Source organism: Brachyhypopomus gauderio, chromosome 7 (assembly GCF_052324685.1).
Source record: "Brachyhypopomus gauderio isolate BG-103 chromosome 7, BGAUD_0.2, whole genome shotgun sequence".
Lineage (NCBI taxonomy): Eukaryota > Metazoa > Chordata > Actinopteri > Gymnotiformes > Hypopomidae > Brachyhypopomus > Brachyhypopomus gauderio.
The window spans coordinates 9,601,069-9,625,372 of NC_135217.1; the positions used below are offsets into that span (position 1 = coordinate 9,601,069).

Below are 24,304 nucleotides of genomic sequence, written 5' to 3' on the forward strand. Positions count from 1 at the left end.
ACGTCATATCCGTACACAGCGACACCACCGTCGACGAGAGCAACTGCTTTTATTTTACTAGGCCGAGTCGGTCCTATAGGCAACGCAAGTGAACGGAAAGCAGAAAAAAAGAACTGGCCGAAGAATCTTTATCCATCCTTTCAGGTTTTACTAGTAGGTGGAAATATTTTACCATATCTGATCAGAAGAAAACGCAATACGTTGAATCGGTGAGTTCTTACTGCCATTTCTGTACCAAAAAGCGCTGTTTGCCCCACGGTTCGGCGGAGGATCCCCTTCCCTTCCTTCATTGTTGCTTTGTTCTGAGCAGCAGCCATCTTTAACGGCCCTGGCGGCGTACGTCGCGCTCCCTCTTCGCACCTCAGTTCAGACCACTCAATATGTTGGACAATGTCTACAAGCAGATTTTACCGTGACATTCTCCAACATTGTTGAGACAGAGCTTTTAAAATAACACGTAATTGCTGAAAGCTGTCGTTATTATCCTTGGTGTCGTTTTTTTGCGTATTCAATCCCAAGCCTCTGTTTCGTTTAAAAAGACCAGGGCAACGTCTACCTTGGCTATCCAGCCAGGTCCGTTTGCTCTTTTTGCGAATACCGTTGAATATATAAACGGCGTCGACTCTATTTGACGATAATTGTGTATCTAGTCGTCGGCTAACCACATTAATAACGATATATTATCGCCAAACCCCGCTTGAACCGTTCACGTTTAGTTGTAATTGAACACAAAAGCGCGTTAGCCAACACCTAGCCGTGTTTACATACGCTGCTAGCGGGCTGAGGCGAACACGCCGCCCGTGAAACGAGCGGGTGGACGCGGCGAGGGTCGGGACGGTCTCCTCGGGTTTAATCGGTATATGTACGGGGCACGACCCTAACGTGACCGCTGGTGGTCGAGTGCCGGTGGGGTCTGGACGTACTGGTGGTTTGGGATTACAGCACTAAGGTCTGGGGTCGTATACGGTGAGCTTGTCTCGCCGTTTTGCCTCCAACGAGCGGGCTGTTTCATCAGTGGGCCAAGTGAACCAGCTGTTTGGGCTCTCCTAGTTCGCCCACCACGGTTTTGTCCGATAATCAGGGCTGCAGGCTGGCTAGCCCCCCACTTCAGACCGGGCCTGGCGCAGCTGCAGCCCCGCCAGCAGACGTGTCCCTGCCCCGCCGTCGAGGGCACACGGCGCCCTCCATGGTGGTTTTAAAATGGTGTGAAATTCGCTTGGGCTTTAATCAACACTAGTAGAGTTTAGTGGTGGTTTTTATTTTTGTATTTTTTTTGCTAATTGAGCTTCTGAGCATGTGTGGGGGGTTTGTGAAGGAGCGGAGAGGAGCTGTGCGCTGTTAGCTAGTCATCAAGATGGAGCCCGTTTCCACCCTCCAGAGTCACACACATCGGGGATCAGGTCGCTGGGGTTTGGGGTTTAAACGCGGGCCTAACATCGCTCACAAGCACACACGGTACATTTGATCACGCCATGCATTAACTGGCTGGCTACCTAACGTCCTTCACCATTACAGCTTGCTAAGTGTTGGTTTATTTTCTTTGTATAAAAAAAAAAATCTCCACAGCGTTTTGCCTACTGCAGTCGCAGTTGGTTAGCAAGCTGCATTTAGTCACCAAACCGTTCAAGGGAATACCTTGATTTATAAATGAGACCTTTTTAGCTTTTTTTAAATACACACTTCCTTTGCCTATTGTCATCAATTAAACGTGTCTGTCTGGTTTCATGAGTGTTGGTATGTGTATACTGAATTGTTAAGGTGTTATTACTGGAATATTGGTTGAACTGCACGTATATCCTGTAAGCAGTCTAAACGTTGCTGTCGTCCCCCCTCCCCCTCCCTCAGAGGACAGAGGAACCTTTCTGTTGCTGTGGTCTCTCGCTTAGAAAAGTAATTTGTGCCGTCTATACTGGGGACACACGCGTTTGTGTCATTGCCCCTCTCCTTGGGCTGGCTGCCCCACCGCCCCACCGAGCACTTTACATGTGGAACGTCCAGTTTTATTGGGCGGTCGGAAGTCTGTTGAGGCTCAAGTGGTTTTGTTATGACTGCTTTGCTCTCTTGGACCCTGTGGTGGCTGCTGTCCTCTGTAAAATGTCAGATTTCGGATTATAAATCCACGCCTCACTCTTTATGGTATGCAATGGTGTTAAAGGCGATTAATTTAACCATTATTAAGCAGTATATTTGTTATGGTGTAACATTTTTATCTGTGGAATGGATTTTGTGCATGTATGAAGTTCTTTGTAATAACAAAATGGAGTGGCTCTGTAGTGAACTAGCACATATAATTGGGGGCCTACTTGTATACTTATGTATTATATATTATGTATACGTATTATATTCTATGCCAGAGAACAGTGGATTCTCATTAAAGTTGGTAGGTCTTAACATTAAGTTTAACTGTGTTGGTAGCCAGAACTGATTTACAGTGACTAACGGCTGCCAAGCAATGTTTTGACTTCTGTGCTGGTGTTTTTGTTGTTTGTTAGGGTTGTTTTTTTAACCCTAACCCTAGGTTAATACGTATGACACAATCAGGTATTGAAAAGCACTAAATGAAGCAGAGCTGAGCTGAACATAGGTCACTTGAGTTCAATCTTAAACAAACACCTCCCTAAGGCAGTTGAGAACTCGGCACTGCATCATTGTGTTATTAGCACAGAGCCTCCTGGGTATTACTCAGAGGAAAGTGATTGACTCCAGATTAAAAGCATGACGTCTGCGTTAAAATCTAGCAAAAGATTTTCATATTCTTGTTTTCAAACTGAATAGAACTTTATGAAGTTGATATTCAAATCTGAACTTCAGTTTGAGATATTTTTAAGTCCGTGATACATTTACTTGCTTCATAAAGTTTACTTGGATTTTTGTTCAGGCAATATTCTCTTGCTTGCAATTATGGACTAAAATTATATTTTTGAAATGCCTAATACAGATTTTTCTCTAGAAAACTTCAGTGAAGGTTAGAGAGCGAAGATGCTTGTAAACACATACTTGTTTACAAATCAACATTAGTTCAGTGTTATCAGTACCCGATATCCAAAATCTGCTTTGAAACAGTTCTTCTGCTAATGGGTCTGCTTGTTCAACCCACTGTCTCCTTGCAAATAGTTGAGTGTTTTGTGATATCCTTAGTTTACTAGTGGTATGAAATGTCTTAACATGCACTTCTTTAGATTTTGTATTGTTTGTGGTTAATGTGAAATGTGCCATCTTTGTCACCGCAATCCAAATTTGTCCTCCGCATTTACCCATCTGTGCAGTTATAACACACACACTAGTGATTACTAGGGGGCTGTGGACCACACGTACCCAGAGCGGAGGGCAGCCCTAGCCCGGCGCCCGGGGAGCAGTTGGGGTTAGTTGCCTTGCTCAAGGCACCTCAGTCATGGCCTCAGGTCTGGGAATCGAACCCACGACCCTCCGGTCACAAGACCAATTCCCTACCACAGGACCATGACTGCCTGGTTAAGCAATGCTTGAACATGTACTTTAACATCTTCCAAGTAATCGCTAAGCTGTTTTTAGCTTTACCTGGTGTGTGTGTATAGTCTGAATCTTTTATTTGTATCGACAGAATCAGAACGTCCACAGGAAGAGGTGCAAAGAAAAATTCCCATACTCGATGACATTACATCGCAATGTCCGATCGTTTGGGGCAAATAACCAAGTCCAAGGATGGGAAAAGCAAGTATTCCTCGCTCAGCCTATTTGACAAATACAAGGGAAAGTCAATAGAAACTCAGAAAACCACAGGTAAGTCCAGAAGCATTTGCGTGTCGACGTGAGAAATCACTTTAATTTTTAGTGTGATTGCTGGGTGGGAAGCTGATGTGTTCACGTGTGGTATTCATCCATTAGGTATTTCTGTGCAAGGTGTGTGTAAATGTATTCACATGAAGGTGGTGGTTCATCTGCATCTGTTTTGGAATGTCATAATTGTTTACAGTTGATCATAATCTGTAAAATATGTGATGATTTTTGGCCAAAATAAAAGTCCCTGGTCTATTTTCAGCCAGCTAGTTCTGGCTAATTCTTGCTGCCCAGAATTGTTACATTTCGGTGTGTGCAGTATTTCTGAATCATACCAAATTATGGTAAAAAGTGATTTACCAACAAGACCCAAAGACTCACAATCCTTTTATTTACGATCCATTTTTTCTCTCCCCTTGTCCCGCCTCTGACTCCGCCCCCTCCCTCCACTTCCTGTTCGTCAGTTGTTCCGCGACATGGCTTGCAGAGTCTTGGCAAAGTGGCCCCTGCCCGGCGCATGCCCCCCCCTGCTCACCTGCCGAGCCTGAAGTCTGAGAACAAAGGAAACGACCCCAACGTGATTATTGTGCCCAAAGACGGAACAGGATGGGCGAACAAGCAGGAACAGTCCGATCAAAAGAGGTGAGGTGAAGCTTTTTGTGACTGACGCTCTCTAGTGGGGGGGGGGGGGGGGGAAATACCGGTAGCATAATTGTATAATTTCGTCGGTGAAATATGATGAATGAAAACTGGTCAGGCAGTTTACAGTCGTAACCAAATTTCATTGTTTATTTATTGTTCTTCTGTGTAAACCAGAATAATCTGCTCATCTTGCGTTGGTCCAGTTCAATGCCTCCAACCCGGGTTTCTCCAGTACACTTAAGGCGCAATGGGAAAACGTGTTTTCGTTTTTGTTTTTCTTCACTTTAGTGTGCGAGCTAGCATAGGTGTGATAATTCAACTGTCCTGTAGCGAGTTGGTTCAGTGAGTGAAAAAATCTGTTGGAAGTCAGTTTTTTGTGTGTTCAGTTCAAAGAACTTTCTAAATGTTTGCCGTTTGTTTAATAGCTTATTTTGATCACAAGTTCTCCGATATAAAATATGGCTACTGTTAAAATTTGGCAAAGGCATTCAATGGCCAATTTCCAGGCAGTTTTGTCATTTGGCAGGTTTAGATTCCTTCCTTATCAAAAGTCAAAGTGGTGCCACAGTGTGAGTGTTGGAAGTCTTGAGTGTCCTTTAGTGTTTTATTATTTAGGTTTTCTGTAAGTGCGGTTGCAGAGACAGTGTTTGGCAGACATGGCCCTGTGGTGTGATGGGGCTTTTGGCAGACACACGACGTGATGCGATTGTGATGGCCACACAGCTCATCTCCCACTGTGCTCTGGTTTCCAGCTCCAGAGTCTATGTGCATGTATGTCTGAGCAACAGCAAACTCCCGGCAGAGAGATGGAGAGAGTTAAAGATGGAAAAAGCAGCTCCTCAGAGCGTTGGGCTGGCCGTGTGGGTTAGCTGGCTGCACTTCCCGACCTTGGTTAGAAACCAAGATGCGTCAGCACATGATTCTTTTTCCAAGACAAAGGACCATGGAGAGGCTGAATGAGTTAACAAAGTAGAAAAGAAAGTGTGTGTGGGTGTGTGTGAGGCGAGCAGGAGAACACGATGGTGCTGTGTTCTTCTTGACAGGTGCGTTTGGACCACACATTTGCAGGTAAATGCATTTTGATCATGTGGTCCATTGCAACATGTGACGGCCTTACGCTGTCTTTGTGCCAACGTGCCGGACTCTTCCCAGCCCTACAACAGGCCAAGGCAACGCTAGGGCTGAACGATTAATTGCATTTGCGATAATTTCGCGATTTTTTAAAACGCGATTGTCTAATCGCACAGGCTGCGATTTAAACTGGTCACGTGACTTGGGAGCGAGCCGAGCCGAGGACGAACGGAGCAAACCCGAGCAGGAGGCAGGGAGGTGGAGAAGTGAAGTTAACACAGCGCACTTTAACTTGTTGCACAATGGCTTCAGGCTCGACAGAAGCTGACACAACTGAAAGTCTAATTACCAAAGAGGGGCAGCACATAAGTTGTGTGAAATTACTTTGGCTTTTAAAAAGATGCTGCTCAACGTCAGGTACCCTGCAAAACATGCCTTGCTACTGTTGCTACGACGCGAGGTAACACTACAAACCTTCAGCATTAAAAAACACCACAAAGCCTCGTATGATATTTGTAAGGCTAAAATGCCAACGACCAGTGCTGCATCTTCAAATACGCCAAAGTGTTTCTCTGCGCTTATACAGCTTTAGTATGCGGTGAGCAGCGAAATACCGTAAAATCACGCATATATGCGCAATAAGATTTAAAGCACGGATGAATCGCGAAAGCGCGGATAGCTTGACCGCGGTCCAGCAGACAGGGTTCACTGACCGAACCGTTTGAAAGTGTAACTCCTTATGGATGTAATTCGAAGCGGCACGCTGAAATAACTTGGGCAGTAACGGAGTTCATAGTGAAAGACATGATGCCCGTTAATATAGTGAACAAGCCCGGCTTCATGGCTTTGTTAAACACACTGGATATGCGCTACCAAACGCCCTCACGCACATATTTTAGCCAAGTTGCTATACCTGCAGGGCTGCCAACTCTCACGCATTGAGCGGGCCCATCAACATTAATATGCGAGAAATAAGTTCAGGTTCACACTACAAGATTTTAGGCTGGTTTTTCAGTCGCCGACTGTTTTTGTAGATCGCCGACAGAAACTGTGGTCGGACGCAAATCGGGGATCATTCGGCGCTCGCTCAGTCGTGTAGTGTGAACTGCTGAAAGACGCTCGCCGAGCCGTCGCCGACTCATCGCAGACGACCGGCAGATATCTAGCATGTTTAATATCTAGAGTGTTTAATATCTAGCATGTTTAATATCTAGCCCAGTCGGCGACTGTGAGTCAACAGCAGCGTCTAGCTTCATACAACTTTACTACAAGACTGTGTTTAAGTTATTGTGACAGCACTGGGGAAATAGTGCGATTGACTATATATATGTTCACTGCAACGGAGAGATGAAATAATTCTGGCAATTTGGGATTATGGAGTGGTTAAACGGTAAAAAAAAAAAAACGAAAATGTGGAGTACATGTACGTTGTTTTTATTTTCTTCGTGGTGTTGCTGGTTCTCGCGAGTGTTTCATTTTCGTGTTCTCGTGTTTTTGGACGGCAGCCAGATGAGTCGGCGATTCCCCAGTCGTTTAATTCGTGAGCCCACGTCGCCGATCAGTCATGTAGTGTGAAAGCCACAACAACTGAAAGACTTGCGATTACAGCACAACCGTAGTGCGAACGGCACAAAAACCTGACGACTGAAAAGTCGTGTAGTGTGAACCTGGCTTTAGCTAGACAAGGGGGCCCTACAGTGGGAGGGGCCCAAGGCAATTGCCAAGCAACGCCTCTATGCAAAGACCGCCTCTGTTTACACCCCCCCCCCCCCCCCCCCCCCCGCAACCCTGTATCTGAGCTGTATAAAAAATGCCGAAACAGAGTTTCCTGAAGTGGAACAATGGGAAAAAATCGCGATTTTAAATCCCAATCGCAATTTATTGATAAAAAATTGCAATTAGATTATTTTCCAAAATCGTTCAGCCCTAGGCAACGCTTCTGTTTATTTTGATCACTTGCCAGAATCTTGACTGTGTTCTTTCGTGGGCCATTCACTGTACTGTTGACGCATCTTGTATGCTATGGATGTCAAATATACTACACGGTCCCCTTTCAGGTTGAGGTAATACTTATAGTTTGGTTCCCTTAGACCTGAATATTTTGTTGCTTTTTAAGTCTTAGTTGACTTGGTCTTCACACTAACATATTTGCTTTCAAACCAAAAGATGTCTCGTGGTTGCATCACATCCTGTTCAGACAGGTTTCATATATGACTTGTATTGACAATGACTATAATAAATCTAACCCAATGACAACACTGATCTCCACTGGGTTAAGTGTGCCTTTGGGGTTTGTGTACGTTTGGCCCCTTCGTTCCGTACCGGTTTCGTACGTCGAGCAAACCGCACTGGGGTTTGGAAGCAGACTGACCCGCTAAAGGTTATTAACTGCGCACTGGTGTTGGAAGAGCAGCAGTCCCTCCATCATACCACAGTAACGGAGCAGTCGCACCAGGGCTTGTTTGAATCTTGGCAGTCACTAACAGGGTGATGGGAGGAGATATACTCCTCATGGGGACATGGGCTACTTTGATGTTTAGATGCATGGCAGTGCCCACATAATGGGCTGGTCTTTGCTGTAGAGACTTCCACAATTCAACCGCAGTCTACCTGGCTTCCCAGCGCACGCTATTTCGATGCTACTTTCTTTCGTCACCTAGCAACCATCTCTGCGTCGCATCTGCGTAGTTTTCTGGGAGGTCCCGCCTGCACTGATCATCTGAACGCAAGCTCTTAGTTTTGGGTTTGTATAGGCCTAATGGGTACAGTTCACAAGGAGAGATTAGGGCAAAGTGAGGGGAATATTGTAAGGAGAAAAAAACCATTGGGGGTGGCTAAGGTGAAATTTATAGCTGTAGCAACTGAATCGATGTCTTATTACTGAGTCATGATGCAGCAAGTCTGGCTTTTGCATCTGTCATTGGTTGTCATAATTTCGGGAGTCTAGTATTGTTTTTGCAGCCTTTAATCTTTAAGCAGAGATTTGTTTTTCTAGACGCTGATTACTTGGTCATGACTTTTGGTGCCACATTATTTGGGGTGGGGGGTGTTCAGGAGATGCACTGTGGAGCTTATGACATTTCAAATGTCCTCCGTTTTAGATGCTCTCTCTCAGTGCCGTGGTACCATCCTCTATTTTTGGATTTGTGCAAAGGTGTCATCTCTGTCACGGTGCGATTGTTTTTGAAGGAGCCCTTAAATACGACCTTGTCACCACATTCACACCCCTCGTTGGTGTGTTGCGTGGAGGCGGGGCTAACCTCCATCTTTCTTGTTGGTGTGTTGCGTGGAGGCGGGGCCAACCCTCTTGTTGGTGTGTTGCGTGGAGGCGGGGCCAAGCCTCTTGTTGGTGTGTTGCGTGGAGGCGGGGCTAACCTCTCTTTCCCCGCCTCTCCCCAGTTCCGTTGTGTCGACAGCACAGCCGCCGGAGTCGCAGCAGCAACTGCCTTTGCAGAAATCTGTCTCCAATCTTCAGAAGCCAACACTGGCAGTCAGCCAGGAGGTTGGTACCGAGCCCCAGCTTCACCCCGCACCAGGGGTGTGTGTCGGTCGGGTTGATTTGATATTCAAGTTCTGTTTATATAAAACAAACTTCCCCATCAGTAAAATCAATGCTTTACGTTTCAATATTGGTTTACATTAATATTTTGTGCAATAAATGTTAATTTGTTTCTTTCTGTGTTTCTTTTTTTATACGTGTATAGAACACAAGCACAGGTGGACCAAAACAATGGGCACAACTAAATGGAAAGGCAGTAGATCAAGATGGTAAACAGCTACATCTTCGTCACATTCACCATGTACTGCACACAAACCCAAAGGTCATTGGCTTCTTGTGTGATTGACCTATGCTGTGTGTGCGCACAGAAAACACAAGAGCCTTGTCGCCTTTTATAGGCTGTGTATGTGCCAGTAAAAGTGAATTCAAGGTCCGACATTCTGCGCAAGTCTAAGAGTCCTTGAAATGTGAATGCCCGTGGTTAGGGGCGGACTTTCTGGAACCTTCCAGTAGTCACAGACATGGTTCTGGTTGAAGAACGCTGGGTCTGTATGTGCTGAGTCTTAAGTGGAGCTGTCAGAGGGGCTTGAACTACTGAGCCAGCTTTGTTTAATCGTATTTAACCCAGTGCCCTTGGTTCAAGATTATATACTACATCTGGCCCATAATGTTGGAGGTATAAACGGTGTGTGTGTGAGAATATTCCTCACACACACAACGGTGTGTGTGTGTGAATTTGTGTGGGGACCACTGTAGACATCCTTTATGTAGGGTGTGGGAATGGTTATAAACAAGTGATTAAAACGCACGTGGTTGAAGGAGCAACATGAATAAGGCAACAGCCATTCGTTGGCCTGCTCAATGTAAATGTATTTATAACAATGTTGTTGTAGGACAAATGATTTCTGATGGTGTTATTGCTGCTTAAAAAGAAGTAACTTGTCAACAAATATCTGAAGGATGATTCTGGCATTTATAATGCTGACTGAATACAAAGTAAGCTAAGAGTCCAAGATCTGATCTAGCTTTAACAGTACAGAGGAACGTAAGACCACTCTGACCAGCATCCAGTCACTGTGGACCTTAATTGCCGTACTTGCTAGTTTTTAATGATTTTTTGAGATTCTATAGAACTAATAGTGAATGATTGAAGAATCCTGGTTGTTGGTGTGACTCTGCTGTCCGTGCAGGTTTAAGGGCCTCAAGCCGACTGCAGCCCTTCTCTCACGAGGAATTTCCGACGCTGAAAGCAGCAGGCGAACAGGACAGGGCTGGCAAGGAAAAAAGCGCCTTCGATCCGTCGTATGGGCCCGGACCAAGCCTCCGCCCGCAGAGTGAGTGCCCTACGCCCCCGGTTCTGTCGCGTGGGCCCAGCCGCTCTCGCTCCTCACGCCAGCTCCGCAGGTGCTCCGGTAATGAGGAAGACCACGGGAAGTGGAGCGATGAGCCTGCAGCTGCCAGGAACCTGACGCGCCCTCGAGCCGTCATCACTGCTGCTGTATTTTGGGAGTGATGAAGACACTAAATTTAATAAGAAACACAAGAGAGGGTTTGGGATATTTATTTGGCCAGTAAAGGCCCCAAACATGTATACAAGGGCAAAGACTGCTGGTGTGTAGCACAGACGGAAGACTGGGTACATTTTGAGAGAGGATGGGTTCCCCTTCCTCTCAAAACCACCTGCTCTTTCGTGGTCGTCCCTTTTTCAGGTGCTCCTAGCTGCCCTGTGATTCGCTCACGTGGGCCGTCTTCTCCTCGATTTCTGTCCAAACTGAGAACTAAACTGTTACTTCAACGTTTCACCATCTCCGGTTTCCACAAGCGTCTTTGTTCTTTCTCGTTGTTCAGATGTAACGAGCTGGAGGGAGGGGGGTGGGCGGTTCCTCCAGCCCGTTTCCCTGGCCCCTGCCCTGACCTCCGACCCGGAGACCAAGGCTGTGGGCACCCCGGCTGAGGCCCCAACCCCCACGCCTCCGCCTCCGCCGTCCTCCGTATCTTCCACCTCCTCCTCTTCCTCGTCCACCAACGCCACCGCTGCCACGGCACCGTCGCCCGACCCGAAAGAGCCCTCGCTGCGGCCCGCCCAGCCCCTGCGCAGGACGGCGCCCCCTGTCTTGCAGTACCAGTTCCACCACGCTACCACCACCTACCACGATATGCTGCCTGCCTTTGTGAGTCCACCGAGTACCTCAGCTGCCAGACTAGTGTCTACAGTCCAGTTTTGGATGTTTCTACATTTTGAAATTTGGATTTGTGCAGTGATGAATCAGCAGCTTAATTTACTCAGTCATGCAAAAAATAATAATTTGCAAAAAATTATAGCTGTGTACTAAATCCTAAAAAAAACCAGCCAGTAAGACTTTTGATGTGAAACCAGGAAGTGTTTATGTTCTATGTCACTGAACTGCAACTAAGCCAAAAATAATGTTGAAACCTGTTTCACCTCCACCCTCACGCTTCAAGATGTGCCCCAAAGAGCCCCGCGATGGCCCCGGTTCCTCTGAGCATGGCCCCGCCCCTGTGGTCGCCCCCCTGCGCTTTGATCCTAGGCCCACCTTCAGACCAGCCTACCCTGCTCCTGAACCCGTCAAGTAGGTCCCCAAGTATTTCTCTTGTGCGTCACCTGTATGGCAAATCCAACGTTGTTTTGCTTTTTAAACCCCGACCTTCCAGAATGTCGTTAGGATGTCCATGTTTTACCAGCTGCTCAGATTTTGGCAGATTTTTGTGCGGGATTGTGAGATAAATGAGCCGTCATGGTGTGAGATGGCAGGACACCCTGATCCTGTGCTGGATGCCCGTCTATAGCGGATTAGATTCGGCGCGAGGGTGACAGTCCCTGCTGTGATGAGGCCTGGCTTTGTGTGCGAATCCATGGCAATATCTGTGAGGGTGTGTGTGTCTGAAACCTGTGTGTGTGTGTGTTGTAGCGGAGATGTGCGGAGGGAGAGCCGATTTGCACGGGCACCCCCTCGCCCCTCTCAGCGCCCGCTGCGTCGCCCTGGAGACAGGGCGCCCCGGGCTGCCATCATTAACCCCGACGATCTGAAAGACCTGGATGAGCTGGACAACGACTGTGAGGACGGATGGGCGGGTAGGTTCTCCTAGCGTCTGTCACGCAACATGTGCTGCTAAATGCTGTGGGCTGCTTTTGTGGTTGTTAAAAACCTAATGGCTCCGTGTACTTGATCAAATGTTCATCAGAAAAATGTCTTGCTAACAGTTTTCTGGTTATATGAAGAGGGACGCTTCAGCGCTCGCCTTAAATGGATCTGTGTTTTTGGGAAACCAAGGTTTTCAAGGTTGGTTTTTCTGCCTCTCAAGGTCTCCATGAGGAGGTGGATTACAGCGAGAAACTCAAATTCAGTGATGATGAAGAGGACCATTCCCCTAGTCAGAAGAATAAAATTTGGTGTGTGGGTTTTTTACGTTTTTTTATAATGGATTAAAAATGCCTCTTTGTGAGAGTCTTTAAAGCTGACTTGCTGAAGCTTGTTTCCAGGGGAGAGTGGGAGTCCCGTCGAGAGCGTCAGTTGTCTGTGAGTTCAGGAGAGGGTCAGTACCCACAGGAGGCTGAGGAAGACTCCTTCCAGCACCAGTTCGACGCGCCACCTTGCAGGAAGACTAACGGCAGATATGCCTCAACAGATTTACAGGTAATGATGGCTCCTGGGGGCGCTTCTTGTGGTACGGTGACTTTACAGTAACATCGGTGTGTGTGTGTTCGCGTGTTCAAACAGCAGAAGCCCAGTGGGACAAGCGAGTTCACGGAGGAGCCGGATGAGCCTCAACGCCCTCCGGCCCCCCCTCGCGGGAAGTTTGTGTCGGCGGACCTGTCTGAGGCGGTGGAGAGGGCGCGGCGGAGGAGGGAGGAAGAGGAGCGGCGAGCCCGCGAAGAGCGGCTGGCCGCCTGCGCCGAGAAGCTCAAGAAGCTGGACGAGAAGTTCGGCCGCAATGAGAGGTCGGCGCGGCCCGGGGACGCTCAGCGGGACGCGCACGTCGCAGAGGTCAAGGAGCCCGCTGCCTCCCCTGGCCGCGAACCCACCAAGCAGCTTGCGGAGGGGTGGCAGCACGCCCCTAAAGGTAAACGCCCCCCTCCAGCACGTCCCCCCACCTACTGCAGGCAAACGCCCCCTCCTCAAACCCAGGAGTCACCAGTTAGTTCCCATTGCAGTATGACAACTTTCCTGCCCCTTTTGTTTTTGCAATGCTTAAAACCCTGTGTTCTTCTGTCACAGAAGTGTCGGAGCGTCCTTCTAATCCGTCCCCCAGCCTGGATTACAGAGATGACGGTGTGGGCTACCGGATGGAGGACGATGGCCCGGAGCCCACCTCTCCCCTCCCCGACTACGGCCGGCACCACAAGGCCGTCCCACCGCGCTTTCAGAAACACCACCAGCAGCAGGTGAGCGGCGCCCTCAAAGCCGCCCAGCCCTGCAGCCCATAAATCCATAATTCCCTGGGATTAGTGTTGTCAGGCCTCTGTCAGAGTTCAAAGAGAACTCCTCCTCAGAGAGGGGGCAGGGCTTATATCAGCGGCGGTCTACCCATCAAACCTTTTTGTGGTGGTTTTCCTGTGATGTGTGTGTAAACAGCTGCACCCTGTAAGGGTTTTTTTTTTAAACGTCGTTTGGTTGGCAGTGTCCTGTCCAACAGTTTGGCGCCGTCCCCTACAGGAGCAGGTGTACAAGATGCAGCAGTGGCAGCAGACGGCTCACCCCCCACAGACGGGCTCGGGTCACCCCCAGCGAGGGTACTACCCCCCACACGTGCTGGGCTTTGACCCGCGCTGGATGATGATGCCTCCCTACATGGACCCCCGCATGGCCCAGGGCCGCTCCCCTGTGGATTACTATCCTCCCAGTGTTCACTCCTCCGGTGAGCTGCTTGACCCGTGTGCAACACGGAGTAGGTTACTGTGACTGGGCTGTTTAGATTTGGATGTTGAAATTGTGGGTTTTTTATTTTGTTTTTTATTTATTTTTATTATAGTGGAACAAACTTTTATTTTGTATGAATTGTTGGCATCTGCAGTTATTGCCATTTCGTGGAGTCTGGAATTTTCAGAGATGCAGCGCCCTCTGCTGGGCTGCTCCACCCATCTGCTCTTATGCTGATGTGAGTGTGCATTGTTTGTGCAGGAATTATGAAGTCGGTCATCCAGCAGGATCGCCTCAATAGCCCTGGCTCAGCCTCAGACGAAGGAAGCCATCCCAGCATGCACCAGGAGAGGCGGGCGCCCTCCACCGAGCCCTACCCTGTCTGGAACCAAGATGGCTACCCTCCTGGTCGTAGTTTCACTCCACCTTACCAGAGACAGCATGATAATACCGATAGGAGTCAGACAGATGACAGGTTGGTTGTTTTAAAATTGTTTTTTTTGTGTGTGTGTGTGTGTGTGTGTTGTTTTTGATTCTTTTTGCTTCTATTTCAAATTTTGCTGTTCTTTCAGGAGTGACCGGTCATGCTCACAGCAGGACTCGTATGAAGACCGAGGTACAGAGCGTGTGGACAGTCCAGCCGATGACCTCCCACACCAGGGCTACCGCCAGGGACGAGGCTCCGACATGTCTCTGGGCTCCCAGCGGGACACGGGCTACGAGGAAGCTCGGCCGCCGTCGCTGCACGGCCGCCCCCACCCGGGAGACGGGGAGTACTCCAAACCCGACTTCCAGAAAGAGGTCTGCTCCACGCGGCACCACAGGGAGAGCGCCGATTCTCACGACGAGGCGTGCGAGGCCAAAGAGAAGGGCTACGACTCCGACTTCTGGAGAAAAGAGGAGCCGATGAAGAAAGACGGTGGCGTTCAGGCTCAGTGGGCCGATCCCGGTTCAGGCGGAGCCGGCCCACCGTCCGAGTCCAGCGGCAGAACCCTCAGGAGGACCGGGCCCATCAAGAAACCCGTGCTCAAGGCCTTGAAGGTCGAGGACAAGGAGAACGAGAAGCCCAAATCGGAGCCGGAGGAGAAGACCGTTCCATACCGACTGGAGAAGGAGGTGTTGACCAATGTGTACGACCTGAAGAAGGACAGCCAGCCCCTGACCAGCAGGCACTCCGCTCCCCCTTCTGCCGCCCCTCACGAAGACAAGCAGCCCGCTCCTCCCAGAGTGGAAAAGATCAGCAACCCAAGCGAGGATTCCAGCAAAGAGAATTGCTGGGACGGCGGTAAATCCCAGCTTAGAGAGACCTCGGAGAGCCGCGAGCCCCCGATGCCACGCCGCAACAACTGGATCTTCATCGATGAAGAGCAGGCGTTCGCCGGGGCCAGGGGCGCGGGACGGGGCCGCGGCAGGGGCTTCCGGGAGTTCGGCAACCGGGGCGGCGGGGGTCGAGGCGGGCGGGGCGACAACCCCAGAGGCGCCTACAACTCCAGCAACGGCCAGCGGGCAGGTCGGGGCAGGGGCGCGCGGGACTTCGCCAAGGCTGAGGAGCCGCAGCGGGGTAAACCACGGCGCCGTAACGTGAGCGAGACGCTGAGCGAAGCCTCGGAGTACGAGGAGCTGCCCAAACGCCGTCGGCAGAAGGGCGGGGAAAACGGCGAGGCGCCGGCGTCGGGCCCGGGGGACGTGAAGAGGGCGGAGAGGGACTCGTGGAGGTCCAACAAGGTCTACAACAACGACCAGAGTGGAGGAGGAGACCCGAGGGAGAAGCCCAAGTCGACGAGAGGCTTCGGCCGATCGCTCCCTCCGCGCCTGAACGCCGGGTACAACCGCGGCTTCGTGTCCAGGGAGATCTCCACCTGGAGGGGAAGAGGAGCCCAGCCCGGAGGTGCCGCCCCGCAGGAGAACGGGTACAACTTTGGGAGCGACTCGTATTCCAGGAAGTCGGCCGAGGGCGAACCCTTGAAGTACCCGCCAAAGTTCTCTGCGTCCTTTGTGGAGAATGGGGTGGAGGACCGAGGCGAGGGGGACTACTATCTGGACAACGACAACCCCGACAACAGGCCCCTGAGGAGACGCCGTCCGCCCCGACAGGACAAGCCACCACGGTTCAGGAGGCTGCGTCAGGAACGGGAGACCGGGGCTCAGTGGAACAGCGAGGAATACGTCAACGGGGACCTCGCCAACCCTTGGCCCGGCCGCTCGAAGGCAGCCGAAGATCACTGGCCGGGCCAGTACCCGGGCAGCAGGCAGCAGGAGTTCGGACATCAGGGTGAGGACTGGGAGACCGGTTCAGACAACAGTGACTTTAACGACTGGCGGGAGAAGCGAGGCGGCCAGCACGGCGAGGCCCCCGCGGACCCGTCCCACGGCGAGGCCGGCTCGGAGAAGAGAGAGCTGTCTAAAAGGAGCTTCTCCAGTCAGCGCCCCCTGGTGGAGCGGCAGAACCGTAAGAACGATATGGGCGTTTTGGAAAGCGGCAAAATGAGTCGCTCTACGGACACCCCGTCCAGCGTTGGCTCGTCGACCCGCAATGACAGCTGGCAGAACGGAGTGTCTCCTAACTGCCGAAGGTGAGTTTAGACACTTCCGTAGAACTAGATTGGTAGAGAGGACCTTTACGTTCATTAACGAGTCGTTAATAGGTCAGATTACTTCATAAAGTCTTCCAAACAAGTCGTGTGGTTTGAATTGTGCAGGAGTCCAGATGATGCAACTCCAGGTCTGAGCACAGGACAGGTGTACGCGGTGGAGCAGGTGGAGGAAGGCCTCTCCACCAGCACCTCCGACACTGCCACCAAAAAGATGGAGAAGGAGCTGAAACCCAGGGGCATGAAGGGCGACCTGGCCGAGCCCCTCTCGCCGTACGACCTGAGCAGTTACCCCAGTAAGAGCAGCGAGACCACACACACACTACACACGCGCACCCTTGGTAATGTTCTACCCATATGTTGCATTCAAAAGCTTCTCTCCTAAATGTTGCATTAAATCCGTATGCTGTTAGGTTGTACCATCTCTGTGAAGCTCCGTTCTTGGCCGATTGCCTGGAACTTGAGTGCCTATTGCACCACCTTGTGGAGAATCTTTCCTGTGCTTCTCATGTCGACTGTGCGTGTTATAAACGCTAGTGCTTGTTGCGCTGCGTCTGTAGAATACATCGTTGCTCTCGACTTTTGTATGAGAACGTTTTCATAGCATCCTTCATGTGGTGATCATCGGAGTCCTCTCTGTGCCACGCAGTTGAAAGCGATTCAGGAGCTTCCATTCCCAGTCCGGAGGGGTTCCAGGACGCCCTTTCCAAAAAACAGCGGCGCCCCCAGGAGGACGATCGTAGGAGGAAGGACCAGGGAGCACAGGTGTGTGTTCCTCCATCCTCAGCACAGTGGCACTGTACAGTAAATGATTTGTGTTGAGAGTTAGAATTTGTTGTGTCTGCCGGCCTGTAGGTGGCAGTAAAGAATAGATCCATTGCTTCAAAAATGCCTCCGCGGTTTGCTAAGAAGCAGGGCAGCATGTCGATGGAGCAGGCGGAGGAACCTCTCTCCACCAGCAACCTGGGCACGGAGATATGGGAGACCAACAGCACAGGTACAACTGCGCTCGGCTGCTCTGGTCTGGGCTGGTAGTCCTTCACACATTCCCTGGTTTTGAGAAGCCAGAATGTATAATAGGTGCAGTAACAAATGGGCAGTTCACAGACTTGTGAAGTAAACACTTATTAATCAGCTCTTATCCCCCCCCCCACAGCTCTCTCTGTTCAGTCGTCTGGTGGGGACTCCTGGACGAAGCAGGTCTCGTACACGGGGAGCGAACCAAATTCTGAGGTAGCACGTGCTGTTTTTGTGCTATTGCAGTTCTAATGCTAACATAAGTCTCACACAACCTCCTTAGGTATCGTTACTTCATGAATCTTAATTCATGAGTGGGGGCTGGTTGCTCGTTTTTTACGCGATGTACTATCAGAGACATTTTCGTTCTGGATAAGCCGGCCCTCTAACCGCCCGTTGGTTCTGCAGGACTCTGATGCAGGTCCCGAGCAGAGCAAAGAGCACAAGCCCGGCCCCATCGGCAACGAGCGCTCCCTGAAGAACCGCAAGGGCTCAGAGGGCGTGGAGCGTCTGGAGGTACCCATCACGCCGGTCAACGGCGTGGACATCCACGTAGACGCTGTCATCCCGGTGCCCCCCATCGAGTTCGGCGTCAGTGCAAAGGACTCCGACTTCAGCCTCCCGCCAGGGTCCGCCCCCGTGGCCGTGTCCAGCCCAGTCACCAAGCTGCAGGACGCTCTCGTGGGCAACGTGGGTTTCTACGACTTTTAAAATAATTCCGATATTTAAATCAAAGTGAAATTTCACGCTAATGGCGTTCGATTTTCCGATGTGCTGTAGGCGGGCCTTGCTCAGGGCATCCCCATGCTGCGCAGAGACCACCTGCAGCCTGCCATCAACCTCACCTTCCCCACCACGGACCTCACCCTTAAGGTACAACTCACCACCTGCACCTGGAGGGGGAGTGGCCCGGTGCTGCCACGCCCTCTCACGCTCCTCCTCCTCTATTACCCCACCCAGATGGAGTCTGCACGTAAAGCCTGGGAGAACTCCCAGTCGCTGCCCGAGCAGGGCTCTCCCGTCGGGGCCGGCTCGGGCTCCCAGCCCCCCTGCAGCGTGGGCTCCTCCAGCGGCGTCAGCTACAGCTCCTTCGGCGGAGTCTCCATGCCACCTATGCCCGTGGCCTCCGTCGCCCCCTCCGTGTCCATGCAAGGTGACCCACCCGCCGTGTAGCGTTACGTTCTGTTAGGCCGTATGACGATTACCTGTCGGGTACAGGAGTGTGACTGTTCGGAGCTCGTTTCCTGAGGGGCTGCTGTCCGTTTTAGATCTGGTTACTGCTGTGTGGTTGCGTCTGCTGTGTCGAGTGAGCCGAGCGTTAAGCGTTTCGCTCCTTTCTCTGCAGGTAATCACATCCCTCCTCTGTACCTGGACGGACACGTCTTTCCCAGTCAGCCCCGCCTGGTACCACCAACCATGACCCAGCAGCAGAGCTACCAACAGGTACCCACAAATCAGAGTATCCCATCATGCCCTGCAGGATCAATTCTTACAGCTCTTGGACAGACTTGATTGAACTCTGCTTGCCTGGTCAGGCATGTTCGGAGCTGCTGACCGCGTTTGGCGCCCCGCGTTGCTCGGCGGGACCGTTCTCGGCGTTGACGTCCTGTGCCGTCTCTCCCGTGTGTGAGCAGGCAGCCGCCGCCCAGCAGATCCCCATCTCTCTGCACACCTCCCTGCAGGCGCAGGCCCAGCTGGGGCTCCGGGGGGGTCTGCCCGTCTCCCAGTCCCAGGAGATGTTCAGCTCCATCCCCCCCTTCAGGTACGCCGCGCACGGGAACCACGCTCACTACAGCCAAGCAAAAAAACCCTCACGGCAAGGTGGTCGAACGCTCGTAACCCGCTGTCTGCAGGTCCCAGGTGTACATGCACCCCAACCTCTCCCAGCCCAGTCCCATGGTGCTGTCGGGCGGCGCCCCCCTCAAAGGGCCGTACTCCGCCTTCCCTGGCATGCAGCCTTCTGACATGGTGAAGCCCCAGTCAGGCTCACACTACCAGCCCATCAATGGCAGCCAGCCCCTGGTCTACGACGGGCCCATGAACCAGGCGCCAGGCATGGGCACCTCCCAGCTCATGGACTCCCAGCTTATTCAGGTAACACGGCCATATCTGCTTAGAGCCCCTCCGTGCTGACGAAACCTATAGATCTTAATTTTTTGGCAGCCTCTTTTGGTTTTGTTTACACTAAATACAATAAAACGATTCACTGGCAGGGGAGAAACGCCTTAATAGAAAATGAGCATGTTGTTGTATTGAAGGTTTGTCGTGTGTGTGTGTGTGTGTGTGTGTGTGTGTGTGTGTGTGTGTGTGTAGGTGCCCATGCCCCTACCTGGCTCTCAGCTGCGTTATGGCTCCGCCCAACAGCACCTCATCCTGCCCCAGTCTATCCAGCTACAGCAGGGGCAGAATCTGTCAGTCAGTGCCCAACGACGCATGATTCCCCCAGGCTCCCAGCCGCCCGTCATGCCTACTAGCAGGGAGGTGAGCGGAATAACCTGTTCTAGCGAAGGTTTGGGAATCAGCTCTTTGTACTCCATGTTTATATTCTAACTTGTATGTTTTCAGGCACTGTTTCAATTTTTAAGCTTTGTTTGTACACCTTGAGTCCTTTGACACTCCCTCCCTCTCTCTCTCTTCCCCCCCCCCAATGCAGCCGTCCCAGATGGAAATGAAGGGGTTCCAGTTCTCCGACAAGGCCAGCCACTCTCCTGGAATCCCCGCTGGCTCCTACAGGTGAGCTTGACTCTTCTGATGCCGTGCTGAAGCAGTGAAGGAGCTTCACGTGTACGTTGTGTTTGATGGAGTGTCTGCTGGCCCCCTCCCCAGGCCTGGCTCGGCCAGCCCCAGCGGGAAGCCCTCTGGTCCCAATGGTCCCCAGCCCGTGGGCCCTCTGCCTGGACATTACCCTCAACAGGTACTTTCCCCATGACACTCAGTTACATTTTTTTGCGTTTTGTTTTTATTTTTCCGCCATTTTTCCAAAGTTTTCTTGCCGGCTGCTGCAAACTAGAGAACCATTTAAGAACGGACCGGTGTTTGAGTCCAATGATTATGTATGTGTAGATGTGCATTCTGCCATCCCTGTACAGAAGTTGAAAAACTTCTGCTGTAACTGCAAGTTGGTTCTTTGGACCGCTGCAGTTCTGGCGCTGTTGAGCGGCGGTGAGGCGGGTCGCAGCTTTACGAGGTGAGGCCAGCGCCCCGCCTCGCCCCTTCAGACGCTTGCCTCACTAATTGCTTCCAGAGCAGCACAGTTATGGGATCAGAATGGCACCGGTTCTTCTGGCCACCTGCGACGGGGTGGATGAAGTGACACCGTTCAGGATCTTGCCTCCAGCCCCGGCATCGTGCCGCTGGAAAGTGTGCCTGAGTTTTACTCTGTTTACTTCCCCATGAGAGAGGAAATAAGTCTGGCTTCTTCCAGAGCAGGTTCTCTAGTTTCCCAAAAACAAAAACCCACCAAAATGCCATGGAGGAGCGTGCAGCACTTAACCGTGGTGGTGGTGGTGGTGGTGATGGTGGTGTTCTCCTGTCTGTTCCTCCGAGTAGGTGGCACCCCCCCAGGGCAGCATGTTGATGCACATCCGTGCCCCCACCACGGGCCCCTTCCCCACCCCCATCCAGCGGCCCGTCGTGCAGGTGAACAAGGCCGTCATCATCCGCTCGCCCCCTTACCCCAGCCCGGGCCGGGACCCGCCCCACTCCACCCCACCTTCCAACCCTGAGGCCACCAAGGGGCCTGAGGAGGGCACGAAGGTGAGCCACCCACTGTAAACGTAGGTAATCTTATTCACTCGCTTTCTCTTCTTCTACTTGTTTTATGTGGAGTTGTTGTTGTTGTTGTTGTTTGTTTTGGGGTTTTTTTGTCCTCATTGGTCCTTCCTGCAGGTTGCCTGTTTTTGTTTTATTGTGAGACCTTCTGGACATTTGTACTCGTTTATTACTAACCGTGGATCCGAACACAAAGCTGGACGAACTTGTCCACTTTTATGTAAACGCATTCAAAAACGTTTATGATGTAAACAATGTTTATATAACCCGCCCTGTTTACCATAAGCATCCGTGAGCTTGTCCTGCATTTCAACATTGTGTTTCCTACCCTTTCCGTCGTTTGGCTGCCCGTCCACAGACCAAGGCCCTCCGTGAGTCCCGGCAGGCTGTGGGGGACCTGAAGGCCTCCTCAGCAGCAATGCCCAACAAGCTTCAGGAGCCCCTGGCCCCTAACCCGGCCAAGCCGGCCCGCACCGGAGCCATCAAGCCCCAGGCAGCCAAAGCGGAGGACAGCAAGGCCTGATGGGGGATCTCCTCACGCCTCCCGTCTGCTGCAGTTACATCAGCCCCACGCTGCTCAAATGTTGTTGCCTTCGGGCAACTTATGGACCTCTCTGCCCTTTCGTCTATTCTGTTTGTTTTTTTTTGTTTGTTTGTTTGTTTGTACCCACTTTACATCCATCATTCACTGCTCTCCAAGACAAGCAACTGAAATACAGCAACACCAGAGTCCAGCACATACTGTTTAACAGCACCATGCACACACACACACACACACACACACACACACACTACACAAATGCGTGTGTGTTTGTATATATTACACACACACGTATACATACACACCTGCATATACACACAAAAAATAAAATTGTGTACACACAGTAGCTTGGGAGTCTAAGCAGACTCTTCAGAATCCATCTTTATTTATTAGCATTTTTCATTTCAAGAAACGAATAATGTTAATTATTTTCTGATGCATCAGAGTTTGAAAACCGAGAACATGCATCTGAAAAGTAAGGAAGCATCACAACCCTCCTCAGCTCGGGCGTCTCCCCGCCCATTGCCAAACTGTTCCCATCCGGTTGGACTGTAAATTTGAGTGACATGGTTGAGAACCAATGAACATAATGGAAGCTTATCTGTAAGCCTCTTTAAGAACTGCAGTGTGGCACCATTTGTCATTTTTACTGGGTACCGTGGAATTTTAACTTTTTTTTTTTTTTGTTTCTCTTTTTTTTAAATAAATCTAAATATCATAATCAATGCCTATTGGCTCTATTATTAAAGGGCACCTTTTACTGAATAAAACCAACTTCAGAACCCAGTTTAAAGACATTGTTCTGTGAAACCAAGGCAAGCTTGACCTGTAAGATGCAATCCAGACGGAACAAGAAACTGAACTTTCAACAGCTCATCAGAGACTGCTTAGTGAATACCTATTATTTTTTAAAGCTTTCTTTTCATGTGTTATGTAAATGTAATTTTTGGAATTTTTTTGCAGAAATTTTGCTTCTTGAAGTCTCACTGGCATTGGCGCGGTGTCAGTATTCAAATGAATTAAAGCGCGTGCGTGTGTGAGCGTGTGCACGTGTGTCCGTGTGTGTGCGCGCTTGTTTCTTAGCCTGGGCCAAGAGTGGAGGGCATGTATTGTTTTTGGTGTGTTCAGGTCTGGAAATATTGGGTCGTGTGCATTTGGTGAACCAAGGTGGAATGTGTGGAAACGTGGGGCACTCGATCATTTACATGGCTTTTCTGTGCTATCCCTATAGCTGAAATGTTACTATATAGATATATATATGTATCTCTCTCGCTTGATTTGGTTGTTTTCAGCAACATAAACTTAAATTTGCATTAGCCAGCAAGTTTTTTTTTTTTTTTTTTTTTTTTTTTTTTTTGAGGGTTTTTTGTTTTTGTTCCTTGCTGCCACTCCACCCTGAATCAACACCTGAAACCCTTGTGTGGATGCTTGTGAGATGCCCTGTATTAATGTTAGTGCTAGTAATGGCTAATTGGGGTTAGTGCTGACGAGGTGTATAGCGGGCACATCGTCCTCGCAGTGGCACACGGGGGCGAGAGATGGATCCAACAGCACAGTGTGTTCTGTCTAGACTGTAGTTGGGGTCCAAGAGTGTGCGGCTTCACGGAGGGACCGGCTGACTTGGTCTGCTGCGTCATCGTTTATCGTTTTGGTGAAGACTGCAGATCCTCGGTGGTGACACGCAAGCACATTTCTGTGGTGTATGGAAACGTGAGCATGTCTGCTGCATTTCTCATGTCAGAAGAGGTGGGGCAAGCAAGCAGTATATTGATTAGTGATCACTGGTGAACCAAGTGAGGATGAACAGGTATTGGTCCATACTAGTGTACAGCACTGTAGCCGTTCCTGCTTGACTTTGCAAAATGACATGAAAAGCTTGAAGATGCATTTTAATGTTCATGTTTGGGGGGGACTCTTTGCTTTAAGGACACCACCTGTTTCACAGATTGGGACTGCTGTCTCTTGGCTTGGTTTGCAGGACATTTTCTGCCCCAGTTTCCCTCCTGGTTTTTTTTTTGTTTTGTTTTATTTTTTTTTTTAAAGAGTATTTGGTAGGTGTACATTGACACTGCTTGAACACTTGAACTTCAATGGTAATCTCGTTCTTTGACCACAAAGTAATAACTGTACAGGCACACATTACTGCCCTTTTCTTTGTAGACTTGTATTTAAAGGGGCGACGATGGGTCTTTTCCTGTTGAACTTCATATTTAAGTTTGTGTAAGGGGCAGTGCTCTCTACTGCCCTTCTGGTCTGTTTACCCCTTCATGTTGTTTATCCTTTCAGAGATGTGATCATAATTGCTCTTTTTCTTGTTACATGATCTCGTTGAGAGGAAAAAAAATAAATAAAGCAGACTGCTTTTTCAAAGAGCTTGTTCCTTCCTTGCTCTGTGGGAGGAGTGCGTGTGTGGACCTGCCTGGGGGCCCCGAGAATGGACCTGCTATTGCGTCCTGCTCCTTTGTGTCTCCAGACGTTTCATGCTAGGACTTCACATTAAATTGCAAAAAGCATCTGTGCAATAGATCGCAGAATG

The 24,304-nt window shown here is 50.3% G+C and overlaps 1 protein-coding gene and 1 non-coding gene across 8 annotated transcripts; both read left to right on the forward strand.

The window, feature by feature from the left end:
- Positions 1-24,132, forward strand: prrc2b (proline-rich coiled-coil 2B). Of its 7 annotated transcripts, none has more exons than XM_077011484.1 (31): positions 1-153; positions 3,581-3,759; positions 4,221-4,398; positions 8,869-8,971; positions 9,174-9,237; positions 10,159-10,302; positions 10,817-11,139; positions 11,432-11,559; positions 11,899-12,062; positions 12,293-12,380; positions 12,471-12,624; positions 12,709-13,051; positions 13,207-13,373; positions 13,645-13,846; positions 14,110-14,323; positions 14,421-16,421; positions 16,548-16,735; positions 17,089-17,204; positions 17,295-17,436; positions 17,596-17,675; positions 17,865-18,146; positions 18,237-18,329; positions 18,417-18,609; positions 18,802-18,899; positions 18,992-19,218; positions 19,310-19,550; positions 19,770-19,937; positions 20,110-20,189; positions 20,283-20,370; positions 21,006-21,212; positions 21,586-24,132. In XM_077011484.1, exons 2-31 carry the CDS (start codon positions 3,645-3,647, stop codon positions 21,748-21,750), a joined length of 6,756 nt encoding a protein of 2,251 aa, XP_076867599.1. In that variant the 5' UTR covers positions 1-153; positions 3,581-3,644; the 3' UTR covers positions 21,751-24,132. The 7 variants fall into 7 exon arrangements, with proteins under 7 accessions (XP_076867599.1, XP_076867601.1, XP_076867598.1 ...); XM_077011486.1 differs by having other exon boundaries at positions 15-209; positions 12,712-13,051; XM_077011483.1 differs by having other exon boundaries at positions 16-209.
- Positions 9,272-9,409, forward strand: LOC143519802 (small nucleolar RNA SNORA68). Its single transcript, XR_013132544.1, has one exon. It is a non-coding gene; the product is annotated as a small nucleolar RNA SNORA68 (small nucleolar RNA).
- Positions 24,133-24,304: the final 172 nt, after the last annotated feature.